This window comes from Octopus sinensis, linkage group LG1, assembly GCF_006345805.1.
Source record: "Octopus sinensis linkage group LG1, ASM634580v1, whole genome shotgun sequence".
Classification (NCBI taxonomy): domain Eukaryota; kingdom Metazoa; phylum Mollusca; class Cephalopoda; order Octopoda; family Octopodidae; genus Octopus; species Octopus sinensis.
In genome coordinates, this window is record NC_042997.1 from 77,283,249 (window position 1) to 77,304,924 (window position 21,676).

Genomic DNA, 21,676 nt, shown 5'->3' on the forward strand with positions numbered 1-21,676 from the left:
TTTTCTATCTATAGTTTCTTTTCAATGTCCTAAAATCCATCAAGCTAACAAACTTTTTAAAAATCTAAAAATTGACATCTCTTTTAAAGATACTTTTCAGTTTGAAGATGTCCAAGTTTTCAGTCTCATCTGACATAAGCTAATAAAGAAAAAAGTTCTAAAAATATGGAATGAAATGGCTGTAAATTGCTCTCAGGGGAATTTCAGTAAAAAATAAACTTAAACATCTATAGGAAATAACTTTTGAGATATATTTTACAACTGAACCTGAATGACTCACATGCTAATACTTCTACATAAATAATGCATACAAATGTATATATCAATTATATGGAAGAATTTAACTAAAATAATTTTTAGCACTTAAGTTTACTGTAATAGAGTGAAAAAACCCATAAAGATATAATTAAATTTACATTAACCCTATATGATAAGTACTTTTATTTTAAAAAGCAAGTTCCTAAATGGATTGGATTTTCTTTTTCCCTTAAACTAAGACATCTGAATGTAATAACAGTATGAAACCAATAAATTTTTAATTATCTCTGAACCATATAGCATAGCTGTAACATATAGTGCAAAAACGTAAATATATAAGTTTATGGGCATAGATATTCTAAAAGTATTAGGAACAAAGTATTTCATAGAGGAATATAGCTTATCCCTATATCGTTGATTTACTTCTACAGAAACCTGATTAAGTGTTCTATGAATTACTGGCTACCTTCTTATCTGTTCAATGGTATTTCACTCTAGAAATCAACATTCACTGAAAATGAACAGAAAAACAATTTTTATGAGATCCTCTTGTAGACCACTATGATAATGAATTACAGCAATTCATTATCATAATTACCTCTGCCAAGGAAAGAGGTTATGTTTTCATCGGCATTGGTTTGTCCGTCTGTATGCAAAATAACTCGAAATGTTGTGAACGGTATTTAATGAAACTTGCAGGAAAAGTTGGTAATGACACAAGGAACAGATGATGACATATTGGTAGTGATCCAGGAAATTTTATGGATTCTTGAAGAATTTTTCATTTGTTATATTTATTTTACATGAAGTGTTACAATGTTACATTCTTTGATTATCTCCCTTGAAAACACATTCATCATTTCCACATAACCTATGGTGGCGTTGCTGTTTCCAAAGTTTATTTTCATTTCTCTATTAGTAATTTTACCCATGTATCTATCTTAAAATGAGCTGCTTGGTGGAGATCTGCGCTCTCTGAGTGCTTTTCTAGCTAACAAATGTAATCAACATGTTGGGCAACATTTTGATGACCACTCCAACATACATGGAGGCTATAGATATGATACAAAGAATGAAGAGGAATCAAGGTTTGTAGAATTTTGCAATACACATAAACAATTCATTTGCATCGTATAAAAGTCACCTCAATCTTCAATTTGAAATTACAGGGAGCTTTTATCATCAACTGCTACAATTACAGGGAGCAGTTTCATTGTCAACTGCTACAAAGGCAAAGGTGATCTCTACACATAAAATTAATGGACCATATTATTAAAGTTACAGAAAGAATTGTAGCACAACTGATTAGAAAGAGAATTAGCATTAATGAGGTATAGTTCAGGGTTAAAACAGGACTGGATACTACTGATGCTTTTCTCCTAGTGAAACAACTGTAGGTGAAGTATTAAGCTAAGTGAAAGCCATTCAACTTAGCTTTCATTGGCTAGAAAGGTTCCCATGCTCTGCAAGTCACTAAGAAAGCTTCTAAGAACTATGCATGCCATGTACAGAGGTACTGTCAGCAATGTGAGAGTCAATAATTTGTTCAACTTGAAAATCAACATAGAGGTAGGTGTTGATTAGGGCTCAATTCACAACTCCCTTCTCTTTAATTATAGTCCTCCTGGTCATAACGCCGGGATTTGATATCAGCTGCTTATGAAAAATCCTGTATACTGATGATGTTCTCATAGCCATGAATTTCTTTACCATCAACCATTATGTGGTTGTGTACTAAAATCCTCTTTCTGTTTCACACAAATACACTCACTACTCTCTTTTATCACTCTGTCATCTCTTTACTTATAACCATCATGTAGATGTTTCTCATGCTCCTTCCCTTTTCTTTCTCTCTCTTTTTGACTTTCTCCCTATTCTATACTGTATGTAATAAAGGGTCAAACAAATGGAGACAATGCAAGGAAGAGAGGGCAAGACAACATCTCTGATGCTAGTGAAAAAAACTGAGACAGCATAGGGTATACTGAACCCTTTAGTCTTAGACAAAACAACCTCACTAGTGCTGGTGCCATATTATAATGCACCCAATACACTAAAGTGGGTGACAGGAGGAACAACATAGAGCCAGAGAAACCATGCTAAAATTGTAACATATGTGTAAGATGTGGTCCCTAATTCATTTAGGAAGGCAGTAACTCCAGGTAAAATCTGACTCAAACCATAACAGCCAGCCTGACTCATACCAGCATAGGAGGGCAGACATAAAATGACACTGATGAGTGTTTGTGACAGTGATAACTTTATTCTGGTTATTTCTGTACTTACAGTATTTTATTGCTGTTAAGGACACAATTAAGAGAGAGAAAAGAAAATTATGTGGTTTCATGAGTCAACGAGAGAGCTACCACATACTTGCTCTGTCAACTATAGCAGCCAAATTTCTTCCAGATCACTTGCCCTTAATCATTTGCCCTTAATCATTTAAAGCCACCATGACTTCAGAAATTAATAATAATTGCTCCCATGCTTTATAATACTCTATAAGAAAAGCTGACAGGAGCTATCAAACAGCATCAACATTGACTGACCTACATAATTGACCTAACTGGTTTCAGTCATTGGATTGGAACCAAATTCTTGGGTATAGTTCATTACATTGACCCCACTACTTATGTTATTAAACTCAGAAGGATGAAAGGCAAAGTAAACTTGGTGGGGATACTACACAGTATTTTATTTGATTGTTTGTTGATTCTATCATCTGAAATTTGCTTTTGTAACTTTTATCATTTGCTTTCATCCTTACCTCTCTATAATAACTTGTCATACATATAAAACTAACCATACTAACTATTCTACTGAAGTGACAATGCTTTTGTTGTTGTAATAAGTTACATCCAAACTGAAAGGATTACATTACTGTGAGAATATATTGCAGCAAACTACATAAAAATTGGTAGTATTTCAACTTTTAGTTCACTGTCATTAATGTATTTCTATGTGATGGTGGCAGTGGTGCTGCTGCTGTTTTTCTTATTGTTCTTATTTCCATGAATCACTAAGTGTTAAGAACCTGGTTGTCTAAAACAAGATTATTTATGTATCAACTATTTCACATCATCTCTTGTATGAAACAAGATCAATTGGAGACTAATCCAGCAGATAGAAGAAATAAGTTTATAATTGACAATATGTTCACCAATGTATTCTTTTTTGCTGTTTCTTTTCTTACTTCAAAACAAATTCTCATTTTCTTCCTAATAAACCCGATATTTTCCATCAAACATCTCTAAATACTATTTTAGCCTGTTTATGATACAATGTCATTAATACTTCCAGATAAGATTTTAGATCTAAATTCAATCTTCTTTGTTTATTTTATAACTTGTAATTTTATGCTCTAGGATAATATCTATTCCATTTTTTCTCCTTAATATAAAACCAATTTCACTTTCAACTTGGGTAAATTTTCTTGTAGGAGCTAACAAACAATTACTATAACCTACAGGCTTTCTGCTGCCTATTACAGACTCTGTTTCACAGAGATACATCGATTTTAATGTTCTTTTAACTTGTTTTAGTAAACACAACTCCAATATGACAAGAAGCTTACATAACACTGTTTCTTTTGTATTTTGGTTTGTTTATGTGGGGCGGAAGTATGTTCCCCATAACATCTTTTTCTATAAATGGAAATTATATCTTTTTTTTTTCAATTTGCAGAGATGAATGTTCTGTAATTCTTGACATCATAGCTCATATCAGATTTTCAATTCTTGTCTTTTGGTGTCATTCTATTTCTCTTTTAGAAATCCTCCTACATTGCATCACATATGCAGAATAATGTTTAGTAAAAATATTTATGTTTTTACAGCTAGAGATGCTCTTCCTACCTCTATCACTCATTTTTAAGAATAAGAATGGAATCTGTTTTTGATTCAGTCAAGTAAACTGGTGCAAGATGAATTCAGGTGTTTTACTAGAGAGAATGGAACATTGGTAATAGTAAAATCTGAACGATCAGCTTTCCAATAGAGATATTCTTAAATTTTCAGAAACTAAACAATGGTTATATAATCATCATCATCATCATCATCATCATTGTTTAACGTCCACTTTCCATGCTAGCATGGATTAGACGGTTTGACTGTGGGCTGGTGAACCAGATGACTGCACCAGGCTCCAGTATTGATCTGGCAGAGTTTCTACAGCTGGATGCCCTTCCTAACGCCAACCACTCCGAGAGTGTAGTGGGTGCTTCTACATACCACTGGCACGGGGGCCAGTCAGGTGGTACTGGCAATGACCTCACTCGAATCTTTTTACACATGCCAACGGCACAGGTGCCAGTAAGGTGCTTGTAACAATCCCACTCGAATGGTGCCTCCTACATGCCACCGGCATGGAAGCCAGTTAGCAGCTCTGGCAACGATCATGCTCGGATGGTGTTCTTAGCACCCTACTAGCACGGGGCACAAGTGCCAATGATTTCAATAATAATAAGTTGTTTGATCGTAACTAGTTGAGCATGTCCCTTAGTGGCTGACGATACATGCATCTCTGATCACAAGCAGAAGTAGAAGGGGAGCATCATGGCCATGTGTTGAAAGGAATTCTTTGGGTTTGGATAATTCAGCTCTGGAAACATACGTGTTTCATTCAGCATACATAAACAACCCTTATTCAGGGATGTTTTGAGCAGGATGGGCTACTTGTCCTGCAGAAAATTCAAACTGGGCCTCACCCGGATATGAGATTACCATGTCATGCACATATGGTTGTGATGCATGTGCCTGGTGTACCCTTATCGGACAGGTAGTCATGACGGGTATACTGGGCTTTGCTTATTTATGCCTCAGTGTCACTTTGATGGCATGCATTGCTCTCTCACTCAATAATAATAATAATAATAATAATAATAATAATAATAATAGACAAGATGAAGAGCATGATGCAATTGCAATAGATATTTTATTGGTTGAATAATATTTCGACAGGAAGCAATGTCTTTGTCAAGTTCAAAATAAAAAGTGATAAAAATTCAAAATTATAGAAATTCAAATCTAAAATATGAACGAGAGCAACTAGCATCCATATGTTGATGGAATGACATCATCAGTCTTTAAGTTTCAATTTCATAACTGGCGGAAAGAAAAAGACAGAACAAAAAGAAAGGAAAATGAAAAATATTTAATCAAACAGTTTTGTATAAATTTGATGATATTCTCCTGCCATTTTATTCATTCCTCCAGGGCATGATGCTAATATTTCTCCTTATGCATTTTGAGTATTGAAAGTGAAGCGGATTCAGAATATTTTCTGAGAATATGCACTTTCAAGTCTTTTTCAAAATTACAAAGTGTTCATCAAGTTCTGTCAAACTACTATTATTGTGCCTGATGTCATATCTGTGCCCATTAAATATTTTGTTTAATTGTTCTGTTGTACAACCAACATAAATCAAGTTATGTTTGGTGCATTCTGCTATGTACACCAAATGGAAATCTCTACACATCCCACCTTCTGTGTTAATTGTAACATTTCCATTATAATTCCTGATGGAATTAACTTGACTCGTGTTGTTGCACAATGAACAGGGCTTGGGGCTGTTTTTCAAGGTACAGTATGCAGATATTCCAATGTTAGTTTTCTTGGAGTCAGAAATAGTTCTCTTATAATTTTATTCCATTTAAAGGCTTCAGTATACAGCTGAGGAAATATTTGTTTGAAATGAAGATATTTTTCCACAACATGCTGGTAACTTTCATGCAACTCTTTTGAAATACCAGTGAAATTTCAGTGCCAGTTAATTACTAAAGGAATTCTGTCACATATTGTATTGTTTGCTAAAGTTATGCATGGAGGTTTGACTTTCTTTGCTAATCTTAGCTATCTTATTTGCAATTTCCTTTAATCATGATTCACTGTAACCGCGTTTTACATAATTGTGTACAAAAGCATTTGCATGTTTCCAGTAATCCCCTATGTCAGTACAAATCCATTTTATCCTCAAAAGTTGGGATTTCGGATTTGACCGAATTATATGATGTGGATGAGTAGCAGTGGAGGTAAATGTGGAATGATGTGAGCTTGCAAAATAACTCTATCACTATTCTGCCTCCAGAAAACTTAATTTTTGTGTCAACGCTAGCTTTTGTAAAACTAGATGTAAATTTTATGTTGGGCTTAAAGCCATAGTTTTTAGCATAAAAGTCACAGAAATACAAGAAGTCAATTAAACTATCCTGTGATCCTTCCCTGACAAAAAAGATTATGTTGGACTTAAAGCCACAGTTTTTAACATAACAGTCACAGAAATATCCAACCATCTTTTAGATTGGTAGGGTAGTGGGGTAAGACTTCTTTCAGTTGTAAACATGAAAATTGAAGACTGATGACGTCATTCTGTCAACATGAGAATGCAGGTTGCACTTGTTCAAATTTTTGAATTTGAATTTGTGTGTATCACTTTTCATTTTGAACTTGACAAAGACAGGCAAGCTGTTGAAATATTCAAACCAATAAAATATCTTTTGCAATCACATAGCACTCTTCGCATTGTCTATTTACCTTTGTGATGAATTACATCAATCCTTTTAAAATATAATAGTAATAATAGTTATGGCATGGATAGAATAATGGAAAGCAATTGACAATGTCCTACATAAATGGATACTATGGCCTTTGAGATATACAAGATATCTCCTGTCATCTCATGATTCTTACAAAATAGCAATGGCCAAGTGGAACACATGTCTCTTTTTAAACTGTAGTAATGGGATGAGCCAGCCTAACAGCATAAAGGTCAAATGAGGCATCTTTAATAATAATAATAATAATAATAATAAACAAATATTGCACTACATGGAAAGTTTGGGCGCCAGGAGAGACATGCAGTGTTCTAAAAACCTTCCAAACTTTGGAACAGCTTTTATTTGAAAGCCTTTTGTGTAGACTTGACACTGAGTTTGAGAAAAAAGCACAAACCAATATGTTAAATCAATTCTGTGCAATAGAGAAATAATAATGATTTCTAAAGTAGGAACAAGGCCAGGAAGTTGGGGCAAGGCTGATTATATTGATTTCAGTATTTGACTGGTCCCTAATTTATTATTAACTCTGAAAGGATGAAAAGCAAAGTTGACTTTGGGGAGATTTAAATTCCAAATGAAAAAAGTTGAAACAAATGCCTCAGGACATTTTGTCTAAGACTGAACCCAAGAGATTACAAGATGAGAACCCCTTGTAATCATCAAAAATGAGTACCATGAGTTGTGCTCTAGAAATACTTGTTCCACTAATGGCTGCCATATCTATATCTAACAACCTGAGGTCATTGAGCAAGTGACCTTGCTTCCAAACCAAGTGTAGCCATTTAGTTAGGCAAAAGAAAGTGAAAAGGCTATTTTGATCCAACCTTGTTTTAGATTGGTGGGGTAGTGGGATAAAGCTTCTTTCAAATGCTTAATGATAATAGTAATTTCAAATTTTGGCACAAAGCCAGCAATTTCAGGGGAGTGGGAAAGTTGATTATATCGACCCGTGTTCATCTGATGCTTATTTTATTGACCCTGAAAGGATGACAGGCAAAGTCAATGTCAGTGGAATTTGAACGTTAAGGCAGATAAAATGCACTAAGCATTTTGCCCAGTGTGCTAATGATTCTACCAGCTCACTGCCTTCAATAATAATAATGATGGTGATAATTCTTTCAGCTATAGGCACAAAGCCTAGAATTCTTAGGGAGGAGCTTGTCTTATTTTAATGAACCCTGAAAGGATGAAGGGCAAAGTCAACCCCAATAGCATTTGAACTCAACATAAAGACAGATCAAATGCCACTTGGGATTCTGTCTGGTGTGCTCACAATTCTGCTAGCTCACCACCTAAACAATTGACTCTGTAGATTCAATTGTCTAGACATGTAGTTTTGTATTGTAATACAGCTGATAAAACAAATAAATATGTCAGAAAAATGCATCCAGCTTATCTGGCCAGTGTATATAGACAAAAAGTTAAATTCATCATAGAAATTACATGATAGTGATGAGAACAGCTCTTCTTTATACTGAGCAAAAGGTGCATTTATTATATGTAAACACTAAGCATTATTGTGAAGATAACTTAGGTTAAAAATTTAGAGCAATGCATCTGCTTAAAATTGTTTTCATAACAGGACTAAGTATGCTTGTTATAGGGTGTAATAAAAACACTTCATTTCTTATTTGACAGTCAGAAATTAACTTTTTGCATGAGATTTCAACATTTGTTAATATTTACATTCTACATTTGTCAATACATAAATGATCCCAGACAAGACATTATATTATATCAAAAGATAATTTTTAAAATAGTATTAAATACAATTAAAATTTACTTCTAAATCTTCCATTGATACTGCAAGAGCTATTTTGTAAATAAATGATACTTAATTACAATATTAGTTGAGAGATTGAATTTGTTTGATCTATTTCAAAACAAAAAAGGATTTCAAATTAGTTTGATGAGTGATATTTTTCTCCTCATTAATTCTTTTTTCCAGAAGTCTTTAATATCTATACTTCTATTGTTTTTAATTGATGCTATGAATAATGTTTTTATTATCTTTCTACAGAAATTTTCCTAATTATATAAACAAATTATATATAAATTTTTCCATTAAGCTAATTAATTATATTCATATCATTTGAAGTAGCTGCAGTTGTTGCTGAATAAATGCAAACTTCTGTGGAACATTTATCAGATTATTTATACTACACTTTAAATGTGCTAAATTTTCCACTGTAATAGCATAACAGATGGTAGCTGTGGTGCCACAGCAGACAATATTACAGTCAGAGTGGTGCTGAAAGTGTGTTGGGCTTAAACTTTTGGCCAGGAATCGGAAGAGAGTAACATTCCCTTAGAATGCTGTTGCTGTACTCTTGCATGTACTTTTAGTAGTCTTTCCAGCAAACTATTATCTGTTATAAATGTAGACAGCTGAAAGCACATTCTGTGCATTCACTATTATGACCATTCATAATTCAACAACATGGTTCTGATTACATGATAAATTGATGATGGTTATAAATTTTCTCTGTCTGTGAGGATACCCAACCTTCACTAAGCCCATATGAATTTTATACATAACACTATACCAAGAAAGAAAAAAAAATTAGAAATAACAGCCACATATAGTTAACTGGACATTTCTATATAAAAATCAATAGGAGTCTTCCATTAGTTTCACAATACCATGGATCTGCATCTAGAAAGTCTTAGTTTAGTCTTGGTGGCGGAATAGTATCTACTACATGGATAGTGACTATGACAGGACCAAAACAAAATTGACTGCCTGTCATGTCCTAGTGCTGTTTTTTGTTGATTATTCCCGTCTTTGCCTCGTTCCATTCTCCAGTGGAAACAATCACCAGCAATGTCCTTTCAATATTCATGTAAATAGACTTCATTTCTCTCTTACAGACATCTTTGAAACAAAGACAAAGTTGCCCTTATATTCTCTTGCTGGAGGCCAGTTTTCTATACTGCAGATCATAAGATTTTTGTATTTTATGTAGGATAAAGTGTCAGAGCATAGACATTGACAAGGTTGACGGGCCCATGAGATGTATGGAGTCAGAGCAAGAAAATCCATCTAATCCCTTTCTCACTGGGCTTCATCATCTTCAGCTGTACGTTTCTCACAGTAAAGACAGCACTATATTTTTTAAAAGTCTCATCTAAACTCTGTAGAAAATGGTATAACTTGTCTCACATTTAGTTCTTGCTAAAACTTCAAATAAACTTGAAGTTTTAGCAGTTTTATTGCTAATCATTGCTGTCCTTCATGTGTCACTAAACCTGTGGAGATTATCTGACTGTCCAGAAGCTATAGTCTGTATAAGCCAGCATCCTAACTTGGATGGTGGTTTCTTTTGTTATCTTGTCATGCCTGATCTAGAAATTAACATCTGTGATTCAGGTTATTTGCTTCCCTAAATTTATTTACAAATAGAGAAAGCCTTTACATTCTTTTGAGGAGAAATGTAAATAAGCACAATATTGTTTCTTTCTCTTATCTCCAACCTTTTAAAATGTATGCATCATAATTAAATAGTTGCAGTAATTAATAAGTCTGCTTTGCTGTTTTGAAGATATGCTAGTAGTTTCCCCAAATATATATACATACATACATACGCATTTATCTTTTTTGTATGTATGTGTGTGAGAGAGAGCAAGAGAGTGAGTGCCACTTAGACATCACACTCTCTCTCTCTCTCTTTCTCACACACATACATACAAAAAAGATGTATTCACATGTATTTATATATGTACACAGTGGCAGACTGGGCCTAAAAATATTAGTTGCCAGGAGACTAAGGGGTCCACCCGCAACTACAATGCTATCATTTATTTATTTATTTATTTATTTATTTTGTTAAAAGTATTCTTTTCATTTGTCTACAAACACAGCCAGGCAGAAATAATTAATGCATTCTTCCAGGAGTGAATAAAAAATTCTCAAACTTGAAGGGATGGGCCCCTTATATACTAACATGGGCCTTCATATATGGATTCTAATGGCACAGGGGCCCACTTGCCATCAGGCAAGCTTGCAACTTGGCCAGTTCACTACAGTATGTATGTATACATGACAATGCACCCCTTCTCTTTCTCTCTCTCTCTCTCTCTCTCTCACACACACATACATAAATGTATACAAACATACGTATGGCTGACTGCAAATACAGAGAGCTGAACACGGCGCGCAAAAAGTAAATAAATTAAAACTGGTTAATGTTTACATCTTGACCCAGAAATGAAAATCAAAAAAAATACTTTAATGGGTGTGAAACAATGTGTGGGAAATGAATATGAAAATATAAATGCACGCAAAGCAACAGGAAGGTGGGGAGAGGACTTCGGAAAATTCACAAGATCTGAGCTTTTCCCTCATAACATTTAGGAAAATGGGGGTTTTTTTCAATGAAATTTTATAGAAATACCTTTCAAATGGCATACATTACGATTATAAAGAAATTTGTGGAGAAAATCTTTTCCAAGTGGGTGGAGAGAGGACTTTGGGAAATTCATAAAATCTGAGTTTTTCCCTCATAACTTTTAGGGAAATGGGTTTTTTCCAATGAAATTTTATAGAAATACCTTTGAAACAGCATACATTATGACTATAAAGTAGTTTGCGGAGAAAATTTTGAGGTGGTGAGAGGACTGTCGGAAAATTCCCAAGATCTGTATTTTTCCTTGTTATATTCTGAAATCACATTCAACTTTCTACAGATACCCTAGCATAGTACTACTACACTATGTAGTGTTTATTTCTACCCACTTTCAATAATTTTTAATGTTTTGGCTTCAATTTCATTTCATTTTCAATTATTTTTATGCTTTTTTAACTCTTCATCATTATTCTCATTCACTCGTTATTACATTCTCTCTCTCTCCCCCCTCTCTCTCTACATATATATACATACATTATATATATACACACACACACATATATATATATATACACACACACACACACATGCACACATATATATGCAGCTATGAGGAAAGGCTTGGATCTTGTGAATTTTCCGAAGTCCTCTCCCCACCTTTCCGTTGCTTTGTGCGCATTTTTTTTTCATATTCATTTCCTACACATTGTTTTACTCCTATTCCAGTATTTTTGGGGTGGATTTTCATTTCTAGGTCAAGATGTAAACATTAACCAAAACTTTTTATAAAAATGAACAAAGTGAGCAGATTCAAGCGAAATTTGTGAACTTAGTAAATATTTCTTTCAGTAATTTATTGTAGTTGTTTGCAAATTAAAACTTGAAATGAAAACATTGCTTCGTTGATACTGGAGGTTGACATTGAGAAGCCTTTTTAAAAAAGTGAATCATATATATAAAGCAATATTATTTATTTTTAATGAAAAAATAAACTGAAAGGCCTAATTGGTATCTGAGGTCGAATTATTCAGGCATCCCAAGTATCGCAATTCACACAGCCGTTTTGGCGTGAAAAGCAAACACACACACACATAGGTGTATTTTATATAGGAGATAACAAAATTGTAACAAACAAATAAAAAATATTTTATATATTATTTAAATGCTTAAGGGATTCTTAAAATAATTTTCTTTGGAAAATAGATGATTATTTGTCATTCTGTTCTGTCTGATTTACATTTTGAAAGTTTTTGTTAGGTTTAATGATGATGAACTCCAACTTAAATGTTTTAAACATTCAACTTGATTACAAAAAATCAGCCACACATACATTGGGTAATGATATTTTAACAGTACTTTATTATCTGTATTTGCTAGATTTTCTGGACTAACAGCTCCTCCTTTGGACCTCCTTGGTGCATGTGTTCAAACTCTCACTCAAGTAGCTAAGAAACATCCTCAAAAGGTATATCAACACAGTTGGTAAAGGCTTGTGCCAACCAATATCTTTTATTTGCATTTTTTAAGTTGTTCCGTCACTTTTGTGTTTTGGGGGGGGGGGTTGTGGCATTTATCAAACATTAACCTTTTCGTTACCAGCCCAGCAGAAACTGGCTCTGGCTCTGAGTACAAATGTTTTGTTTCCATAAGTTTTGAATTGAAATCTTCCACCAAACCTTAGTCACAATTTATGTTCCTAACACTAGCTGAATGATAAGTTATTTTACTAAATTCTATAGTAAAGTATTTAAAGTAATTGAAAGAAACAGAACATCTCAAAATAAATACAGTAATGAAAGGGTTAAGTAAAAGATGTCTTTGATCTCTTTATAGATTATTTGAGTGTAAAAGCAAAAAAATAAATAGAATAAAATGCCAACAGTTACTGCTATTATAAAAGTATAAAATATTCTACAAATGTTTAAATTTCGAGAATAAACAATTGTAGTAATAATTTAAATCTTTATTCACCTGATAACAATCGAAGGTTAGGTGCTAAAATATGCAGATAGTCCTTCCCAACTAAGAACTCTTATATTATAACAGTTAAATTTAAACATTGCTGTTTAATTCACAATGAAATTGTTACCACTGGCCAGAGTTCTCACAGCATTTTAGAGGTCTTTCTTTACATTACCCATCTTAAGACATCATTTTCATCTCAGTTTATCATTTATGGAGAATTAGCATCAAGCTTTCTGTGAAAACTTACCTGTAGTATATAAAAATGGAGATGGTTTACCTCTCATCTCCCACTTGCTATAGAAACCTGAGTAAAGTGAAGTAAATATATTCATTCATTATTGCTATGACTAATGTTATTCTATTTCATGTCATATTTTCTGTCATTTGAAGGTTTGGCTAAATATGAAACAAACAGGATTATTGCCATACTTTAGTGAATACCTGGGGAAAAGAGATGATATTTTCAAGTAAGTTCCTTGTAATTCAGTCACAATTTCTATATCTTCTTTAGTATTTAATCTGTCTATTTATTATTCTACTAATTATTCCCAATTACAGTAAAAGAAAGAATGAGATTTCTAACTTTTATCACCCATTTTAATTCAATTACCTTTATAACTGATCTACTTTTAGCCAGGTTAGTTTAGATAAATGAACTAAAGTACCTTAGTTAAGAATACTACTCACTACCAATAAGCATTCAGTTTTGAGTTATGTCATGTTTTGCATATGCTGTTGAATTAATAGGAGTTTCAATCCTAATTTGGAAATTTGATCATAAATAGTTGTTTGTGTTGCTGATCATGGTCATGATCAACAAAAAGTAGCAAACATTTCTTCTCAAATCAGTCTACAACTCAAATATAATCAACCTTTGAATATTTGATATGCCTAATCTACCATTATCATTATTATCATTATCATTTTTTAACATCCATCTTCTATGCTGGCATGGGTTGAATAGTTTGCCAAGCTCTCCAGGCCTAAAGACTGCAACATGTTCCAATGTATGCTTTGACATGGTTTCTACATCTGAATGCCCTTCCTAGCACCAACCAATGTACAGTGTACTGCATGCACTTTTCATAGCACCAGAACTGATGCATAACTAAGATTTCTACTGTAGAGAGTGCTTTATGCTAGGAGATGAAAGGTTAAAGTATGGGAGAAGGATGCCAGAACAGAACAAGCTTCTTGTAGGCAAGCTACTCTTTTAGAATTTAACTTCCTTTTTAAAAATTGTAGGAAAAGAGATTTAGTTCAGCAAACATATAGGGCATACTCTCTGACTCAGCAATAAGTAAATTCAACCATAAAATAACTAATAAAATTTACAATTTTAACTCAAATGATTCTAATGAACAAGTAAAGTTACTTGTGAAGTATAGGACATCTATATGACAAATATAAGTTTTTGGTTTATTTCTATCCTGTGTAAAAATTGCTCCTAATTTTGTTAATGAATTCCAAGTAACAATTTTTTCTCCAGATTATTAATTCACTGCAATGGCATTTTTAAATAAGAAACTAGATAAATAAAATATTAAATTACCAAGTGAGTGTTTAAATCAGTTTAATGACTCTTATATAATGTTTTATTCAAATCATATTAATCTGAATTATAACATTCAATTTCTGTAAAATATCAGATGTCTGTTAAACAAGAAAAAAACATTGTAATAAAACTGTTTAATAGATGTAAACACTGTGTCAATATGAATTATAACATAAAATTTCAATATAATATCAGTTAATTGTTAAACAAAACATAGGTATAATACCTATAAACAGTTTGTAGAAATATATCCATGTATAATAAAGGCTGGGCCATGTTTCCTGGCTTGACTATTGGCTCTCCACTCCTCTGTATAGTGGAAAGCATTTAGCAGCACCTCAGATGTCTTCTTGATATCCAGGTTTATGAAGACTTTCTTCCCCAGGGTGTCACATTTTGAAGTGTATCAATATAGGCATGTGCTTCAATGATATTCTATCTGGGGAAAAGGCTACAGAATAGTTAAGTGATTTGAGCAACATATTGAAAGTAGACCAGTAAAGAATAACATTTATGATAGTATAAATAAAAAAAGTTTTTAAGCAAACCAGTAAAGAATGATATATTTAAAATTTGGCAATAAATGTATTTATTTATAGAATACTAGCAGTATCGCCCAGCGTTGCTCAGGTTTGTAAGGGAAATAACTATAAAGCATTTTTTAGAGAGTTATAGCCAAAAAATAGCAAAAAAATGGAAAAAAATGATGGTAAATTTTTTTTTAGTTAAAAAAGGTGGAGTTGCGTCCCCTAGACAGTTTGCGGTTTGGGTTTCTGATTCTCGACCCCATGTCGAATTTATCGATTTTTTTCAGAACTGGGGGGAACTTTTCAAAATTTTCGCTGCGTTAGTTTTGAATTATGACATTGGGCTATGTGTGTGTCAAGTTTCATCAGAATCGGTTGAAAGCCGTGGTCAGGGTGAGGGTACAAGCAAACAGACACACAGAAACACGCACAGACAAACTGCCGTTTATATAGAGAGAGATCTTATAGATAAAATGTGTACAAAATGTTTAATGGATACCCTCAGGGTTTTTCCACTCTGAAAGTCACCATCTGGGAATGTTTAGTCTCATACTCTTTTCCTACTCTAACCAAAATTTACTTTGTATGGCCATAAAAATAATCTTCAGTTATTTACTTTGCTGTAATTAATATACTATCTGATTTCATTTAGAATTTTTGGCTGACATTGAAGTAGTGAGAGAGTGAAAGGGAGGGGACAGGGCCTGTTTTCACCTTTTAATGTTAGAAGAGTTGTAGTTGTGTTGGGAAACATTATATACACTGTACTTAAATATGACACTTTTTTTTAAAGTTATGCTAACATATAAATGTATACACCAGACTTCAATAACCTCTTTTGGCTTTAGTATATATTTTTCTTCAGTAACAAATTAAGGAACACTCTAATGACTTTGAGAGACTTAGATTTAGAAATTTTAAATTTTAAAATAGCATGAATGCATGGTTAAGCAATTTGCTTTGCGACTAGATTGTGCAAGGTTTGATTCTACTGCATGCACCTTGATCCACCTTGGGCCAGTATGTTTAAGAAGATTATTTTCCCAACTCTATGATCCCAGGTTCAGTCCCACTGTGTGGCATCTTCGGCAAGAATATTCTACTACACCCTGAGGCCAGCCAAAGCCTTGTGAGTGGATTTGATAAATGGAAACTGAAAAGAAACCTGTTGTGTGTGTCTACACACACATGAATGTGGATGTGTTTGTGTGTATCCTTGTCTTGACATCACATGATGGTTGTAAATGAGTATCACTGCCATATAAGTGGTGCTATTCATTTCCATTCTTCTCTGAAAACCCTGTCTGGTCATGGAGAAGTATTACATTGCTTGGAAACCAGTAAAGATTCACAACAGGATGGGCATCCAACCATAGAAAATCTGCCTCAACAAATTCCTTCTGATCCATCCAAGCACAGAAAAGTGAACATTAAAATGATGATGACAATGACGGTGTTATTGTTGTTGTCATAGCTGAGTGGTTAAGAAGTTCACTTTGCAACCATGTTTAATCCTGCTATGTAGCATTTTGGGCAAGTGTTTCTCTTGTGTCATAAGTCAACCCAAATTGTATGAATAGATGGAAACTATAGGCACCCATCTGCACCTGTAATTCAAATGTTCAGCTTTGCCACATAATGTCATACTGATTATGCCCAAAATTTACATTAAGGATACATATGTCTATGGAATACCCAGACACTACACATGTTAATCGAATAAGTAAGTTGTCCTTTTGAACAAACAACTGGACACATTCACTGAAATCAGCATGAGTCCATCATATCATTTGTTAGTGTGTGTGTGTGTGCATGCATGCACATATATGCCAGGAGGTCTAACCCATGCCAGCATGGAAGACAAGCATTAAAAGGTGATGATAAAAATGCATATTAGTGAGCCACAGCAGAATCAGTCACAAATAAAAATGCCTTATATTTTGTTCAATATCAGTTACTGTTTTACAGTCAAGTTGCTATTCTACCTTATGAGTTGACAAACTAAGTATAACACAATTATTGGAATTAGTATAATCAACTAAAACCATTTGAAGGTGATACCCCAGCATGGGTACAATCAAATGACAAAATCACAGTTGTTTGAATATTTGGGGGGGGGGGGGTCATGGATTTCTTTTGACACAAAGCTAATTATTCAAACTGTTGAATTTGAGCATAAAACTTGCAATAACTTAAAGTCACTCTATTTCTGTGCAGTAAAAAGAAATTATTAACCCATTTCTTTACATAAAACTTTTTGAAATGAACAATATTTAATAATGTTAAAAGAAATATGACCTGTCATGGCTGTGCCGTAAAAAGTTTGTTTCCCAACCACTTGGTTCCAGATTTAGTCCCACTTGCCTTTGGGCAAGTGGCTATTACTATTGCTGTGGGCCAATTAAAGCCTTGTGATTGAATTTGGTTGACAGAAACAGAAAGAAACCCATCGTGTGTGGGTTAGTGGGTGCTTGTTACTCTCTCCTTGCCTTGACATCGCATAGTAATTGAAAATGAGTGTCACTGTCATGCAAATTGTTCTTTGTTTTCAGACTTCCATTAAAACATATCTGGTCAAGGGGAATATTATCTTAAGAATTTGTGACAGAAAGGGCATCGAGCCATTGAAAATTCGCCTTCATAAATTCCATCTGACCTATGTGAGCTTGGGAAAATGGATGTGACGCGCACACACACACACGCACATATTCTCTTACTTTTTTGTATGTTCCATCAGAAGGCAGACATCTACTAGCCTAAGTGATACTGTCATTTACAGTGGTAAACAGCATGCTTACTTCCAATAGTTTGTGAAGTGCAAGTTGGGATGGGACAGTAATATCATATGGCATAAAAGCAACCATTTTCTATTACAACATTAATAATAAATATGAGAGACAATTGATCTTGTTTCTGGCTGCCCAGCCCTTGCTGAAAAGGAGTACCTCATAAGACATGACAGACTAGGGTAGTACATCCACTGGAATGCTTGTAAATACTACAAAATTAAATCCCATGATAAGTGGTACAGGCACCATCCAGAGGATGTAGTAAATGGTGAGGGCATCACCATCCTTTGGAACTTCCCAATACAAACAGACAGATAAATTGACTCCAATCGACCAGACATTGTGATCGTGGACTACAACAGAGGAACTTGTCTGTTAATTGATATGTCTGTCCCACAAGATCAAAATGTCTTGAGAAAGGAATACAAAAAGCTTTCTCACAATAAAGATATGCAAATTGAAATCACAAAAATGTAGGAGCTTAGTACTACAATAATACAAATAGTAATTGGTGAGTTGGGAATGATAAAGAAGGGGGCTGAGAAGTGTATTAAGCAACTCCCTGGTAACTCCAATATCTGTGAACCTTGATGGGTACAGCCCATAGACTATGGAAAGCAGTCTCCATCTAAATTGGATAAATGAGGTGATAATTTTAGCATGCATAGCAAAACAAAAGTGCCCTTGCTACTCTTGGTCTCCAGAGGATGCCCAGTACTAAGGCTGCTGAAATAAAGTTATAATGAAAGGAAACCATAAATAATAATAATAATAATAATATAATAATAATAATAATAATAATAAAGACTAAAATAATCCTTTCTGCTGGAATCTCAAGGTCTCATATTTGGAGGAAGGGATTATGTTGATTACGTCGACCCCACTGCATAACTGGTACAAATTTTATTGACTCTGAAAGGATGAAAGGCAAAGTCAACCTCGGCGTAATTTGAACTCAGAACATAATGGCAGATGAAATACTACTAAGCATTTCATCCGGCATGCTAACGATTCTGCCAGCTCACCACCTTCATAAAGACTAAAATAATACCTGTTGTCATAGGTGTCCTAGGAATGATAACAAAAGGGGCTGATTGCTACCTATTTCAGATACCATGAAATCCAGAAATGGAAGAAATCTTTTTAAAAATAGTGCTTATGAGAATTACTCATATCCTAAGAAAAATATTGTCTATGTAATTCCCAAATCATTTTAATCTGTAAACATTATCAAAAGTACTTTTAAATGTATATAATAGCAAACATCTTTTACTGTCATCTTAAGATCACACCATCATCTTATAATCATATTACTTTTAAAACAAACTTCTAATTTTCTTTAGTATTGACAGACATTCTCTAGAACTAAACTCTGTGCAAAAATATGGTACCCTAGTCATGGCACCAATTTGAACTTCTTGCTGTCTCTTGAGGTCTCTGGATGAGACTTGGAGTCAGCTTGTACAAATACAAAGCAAAAACCAGACATATAAAAATAGTCCTTTCTATTAAAGGCACAAAGCTTGAAATTTTTGGGGTGGGGACAAGTAAATTACATTGACCCCAGTGTTTCACTGGCCCTTAATTTATTGACACCAAAAGTAATAATAATAATAATAATGATAATAATAATAATAATAAACCAAGAAGTGAAATCAACAAAGGTGACCCTTAATTTATTGACACCAAAAGTAATAATAATAATAATAATGATAATAATAATAATAATAATAAACCAAGAAGTGAAATCAACAAAGGTGACCTGCTAGAAAGAAATACTGCAGTTTGGAGTTTCTTTCAACTAAAATGTGTTTGTTGTTATAAGTTGAATGAAAGCAGAACGACCATTTCCATTCTCAATGAAGAGAATGCATGATTATTTTGCTGTGGTTGCTTTAGTCCTTAAATAGAGGGGAAGTAACTTTTATTTACATTATTTACATTTGATGGCTGATATACATTCCAGCCTTCATCAGGTGTTTTAGGGAAATTTCGAACCTGGGTTCTCATTCCTAAGGTATTTTTCGATGTTGTTATTGTTGTAATCGAACTTGGAATCTTAGGGTTAGTAGACTGCACACTTAACCACTACACCATATGCCCATGGGCAATTATGGAGTGAATTTTAAGGCTTATAAATCTAATGTCATATGTAGCCCTTTTGACATCAGGACAGTATTCCAAGAGTAATACAACACTTCGCAAATATCTCCTTCAAGTAAAATCACCAATAGAAGAGAATATGACCAAAGACTGCGTGTACTCCATCCCATGTAGCTGTAGTAGGTTATGCAAATGTGAAACATGCCACCCCCTCAAAATAAGGGTAGACAAACGTTGCAAAGCTGTGATATGAGGAGATATTGATAAATCAGGTATAGCTGATCATGTATGAAAAAATGGAGACCATCTCCCCCTGTGGGGTGAAGATAAAATAATAGACAGAGAACACCACTGGAAAATATGAAAACTAAAAGAAGCAGCACATATGCTAGGACACAGCAACCTCCTAAGTAGACTGAATGCAGATATAAGTAGCATATGGGAACCAGTATTAAGGATATAAGTAGCATATGGGAACCGGTATTAAGGATATAAGTAGCATATGGGAACCGGTATTAAGGATATAAGTAGCATATGGAAACCGGTATTAAGGATATAAGTAGCATATGGGAACCGGTATTAAGGAAGGATAGGAAAATATTAGATTTATAAACCCTAAAATTTATTCCATAATTGCCGCCGCCAACAACAACAACCTTAGGAATGAGAACCCAGGTCCAAAATTTCCCCAAGACACCTGATGAAGGCTGGAGGGTATATCTACTGAAACGTGTTAACAACAAGATGAGGACAAATATCCGTAAATGTAAATAATGTTCGTAATTCCTCATCTCTTAAATATAGAACTGAAGTAACTTTTGTTTAGCTTATCAAGTTTGGAATATTGGACTTGACTACATTTTAAGTGAGAGCAGTTTTTTTTTTTCTTCAAATTGATAAGGAAGGATACATTGTGTGACTTATAAGTTTTTCTAGACTGATAATTGAATGCGGTATGGATGGCTAAGATCTATAACATTAGGAAGGCTACTCAGACTTATGGTAGAGTGTAGTAAGGTTGGGAGTATTGGAAATGTTAATGTTTTTTTTTGTTTTTTGTTTTTTTTTTTAGTTAACAGAAGAAAAGGGAAGATATTCCAGAGAGAAGTAAATCTGGAGAGGCAGAAATAGGGAAATTGTGACACATGATTGTTAAAATGCAGTAGGGTTAACTCTACTGCATTAGTTATATATATATATATTGACAGAGCGGCTAACTGGCTTCCATGCCAGTGGCACATAAAAGGCACCATTCGAGTGTGATCTGGGTTCTAAGAGCACCATCCGAGCATGATCGGTGCCAGAGCTGCTAACTGGCTTCCATGCCAGTGGCATGTAGGAGGCACCATTCGAGTGGGATTGTTACCAGCATCGCCTTACTGGCACCTGTGCCGTTGGCATGTGTAAAAAGATTCGAGCGAGGCCATTACCAGTACCGCCTGGCTGGCTCCCATGCCGGTGGCACGTAAAAGCACCCACTACACTCTCAGAGTGGTTGGCGTTAGGAAGGGCATCCAGCTGCAAAAACTCTGCCAGATCAAGACTGGAGTCTGGTGCAGCCATCTGGTTCGCCAGCCCT

At 34.2% G+C, this 21,676-nt stretch overlaps 1 protein-coding gene across 1 annotated transcript in view; it reads left to right on the plus strand.

Annotated features, from left to right (window-relative positions):
• Positions 1–21,676, plus strand: part of LOC115215070 (nucleoporin NUP188 homolog) — a 515,758-nt gene that overhangs the window by 437,458 nt on the left and 56,624 nt on the right. The window contains exons 22-23 of the mRNA XM_029784227.2: positions 12,536–12,623; positions 13,514–13,590. Coding sequence (XP_029640087.2) covers positions 12,536–12,623; positions 13,514–13,590 — 165 coding nt within the window. The remainder of the gene's footprint in view (positions 1–12,535; positions 12,624–13,513; positions 13,591–21,676) is intronic.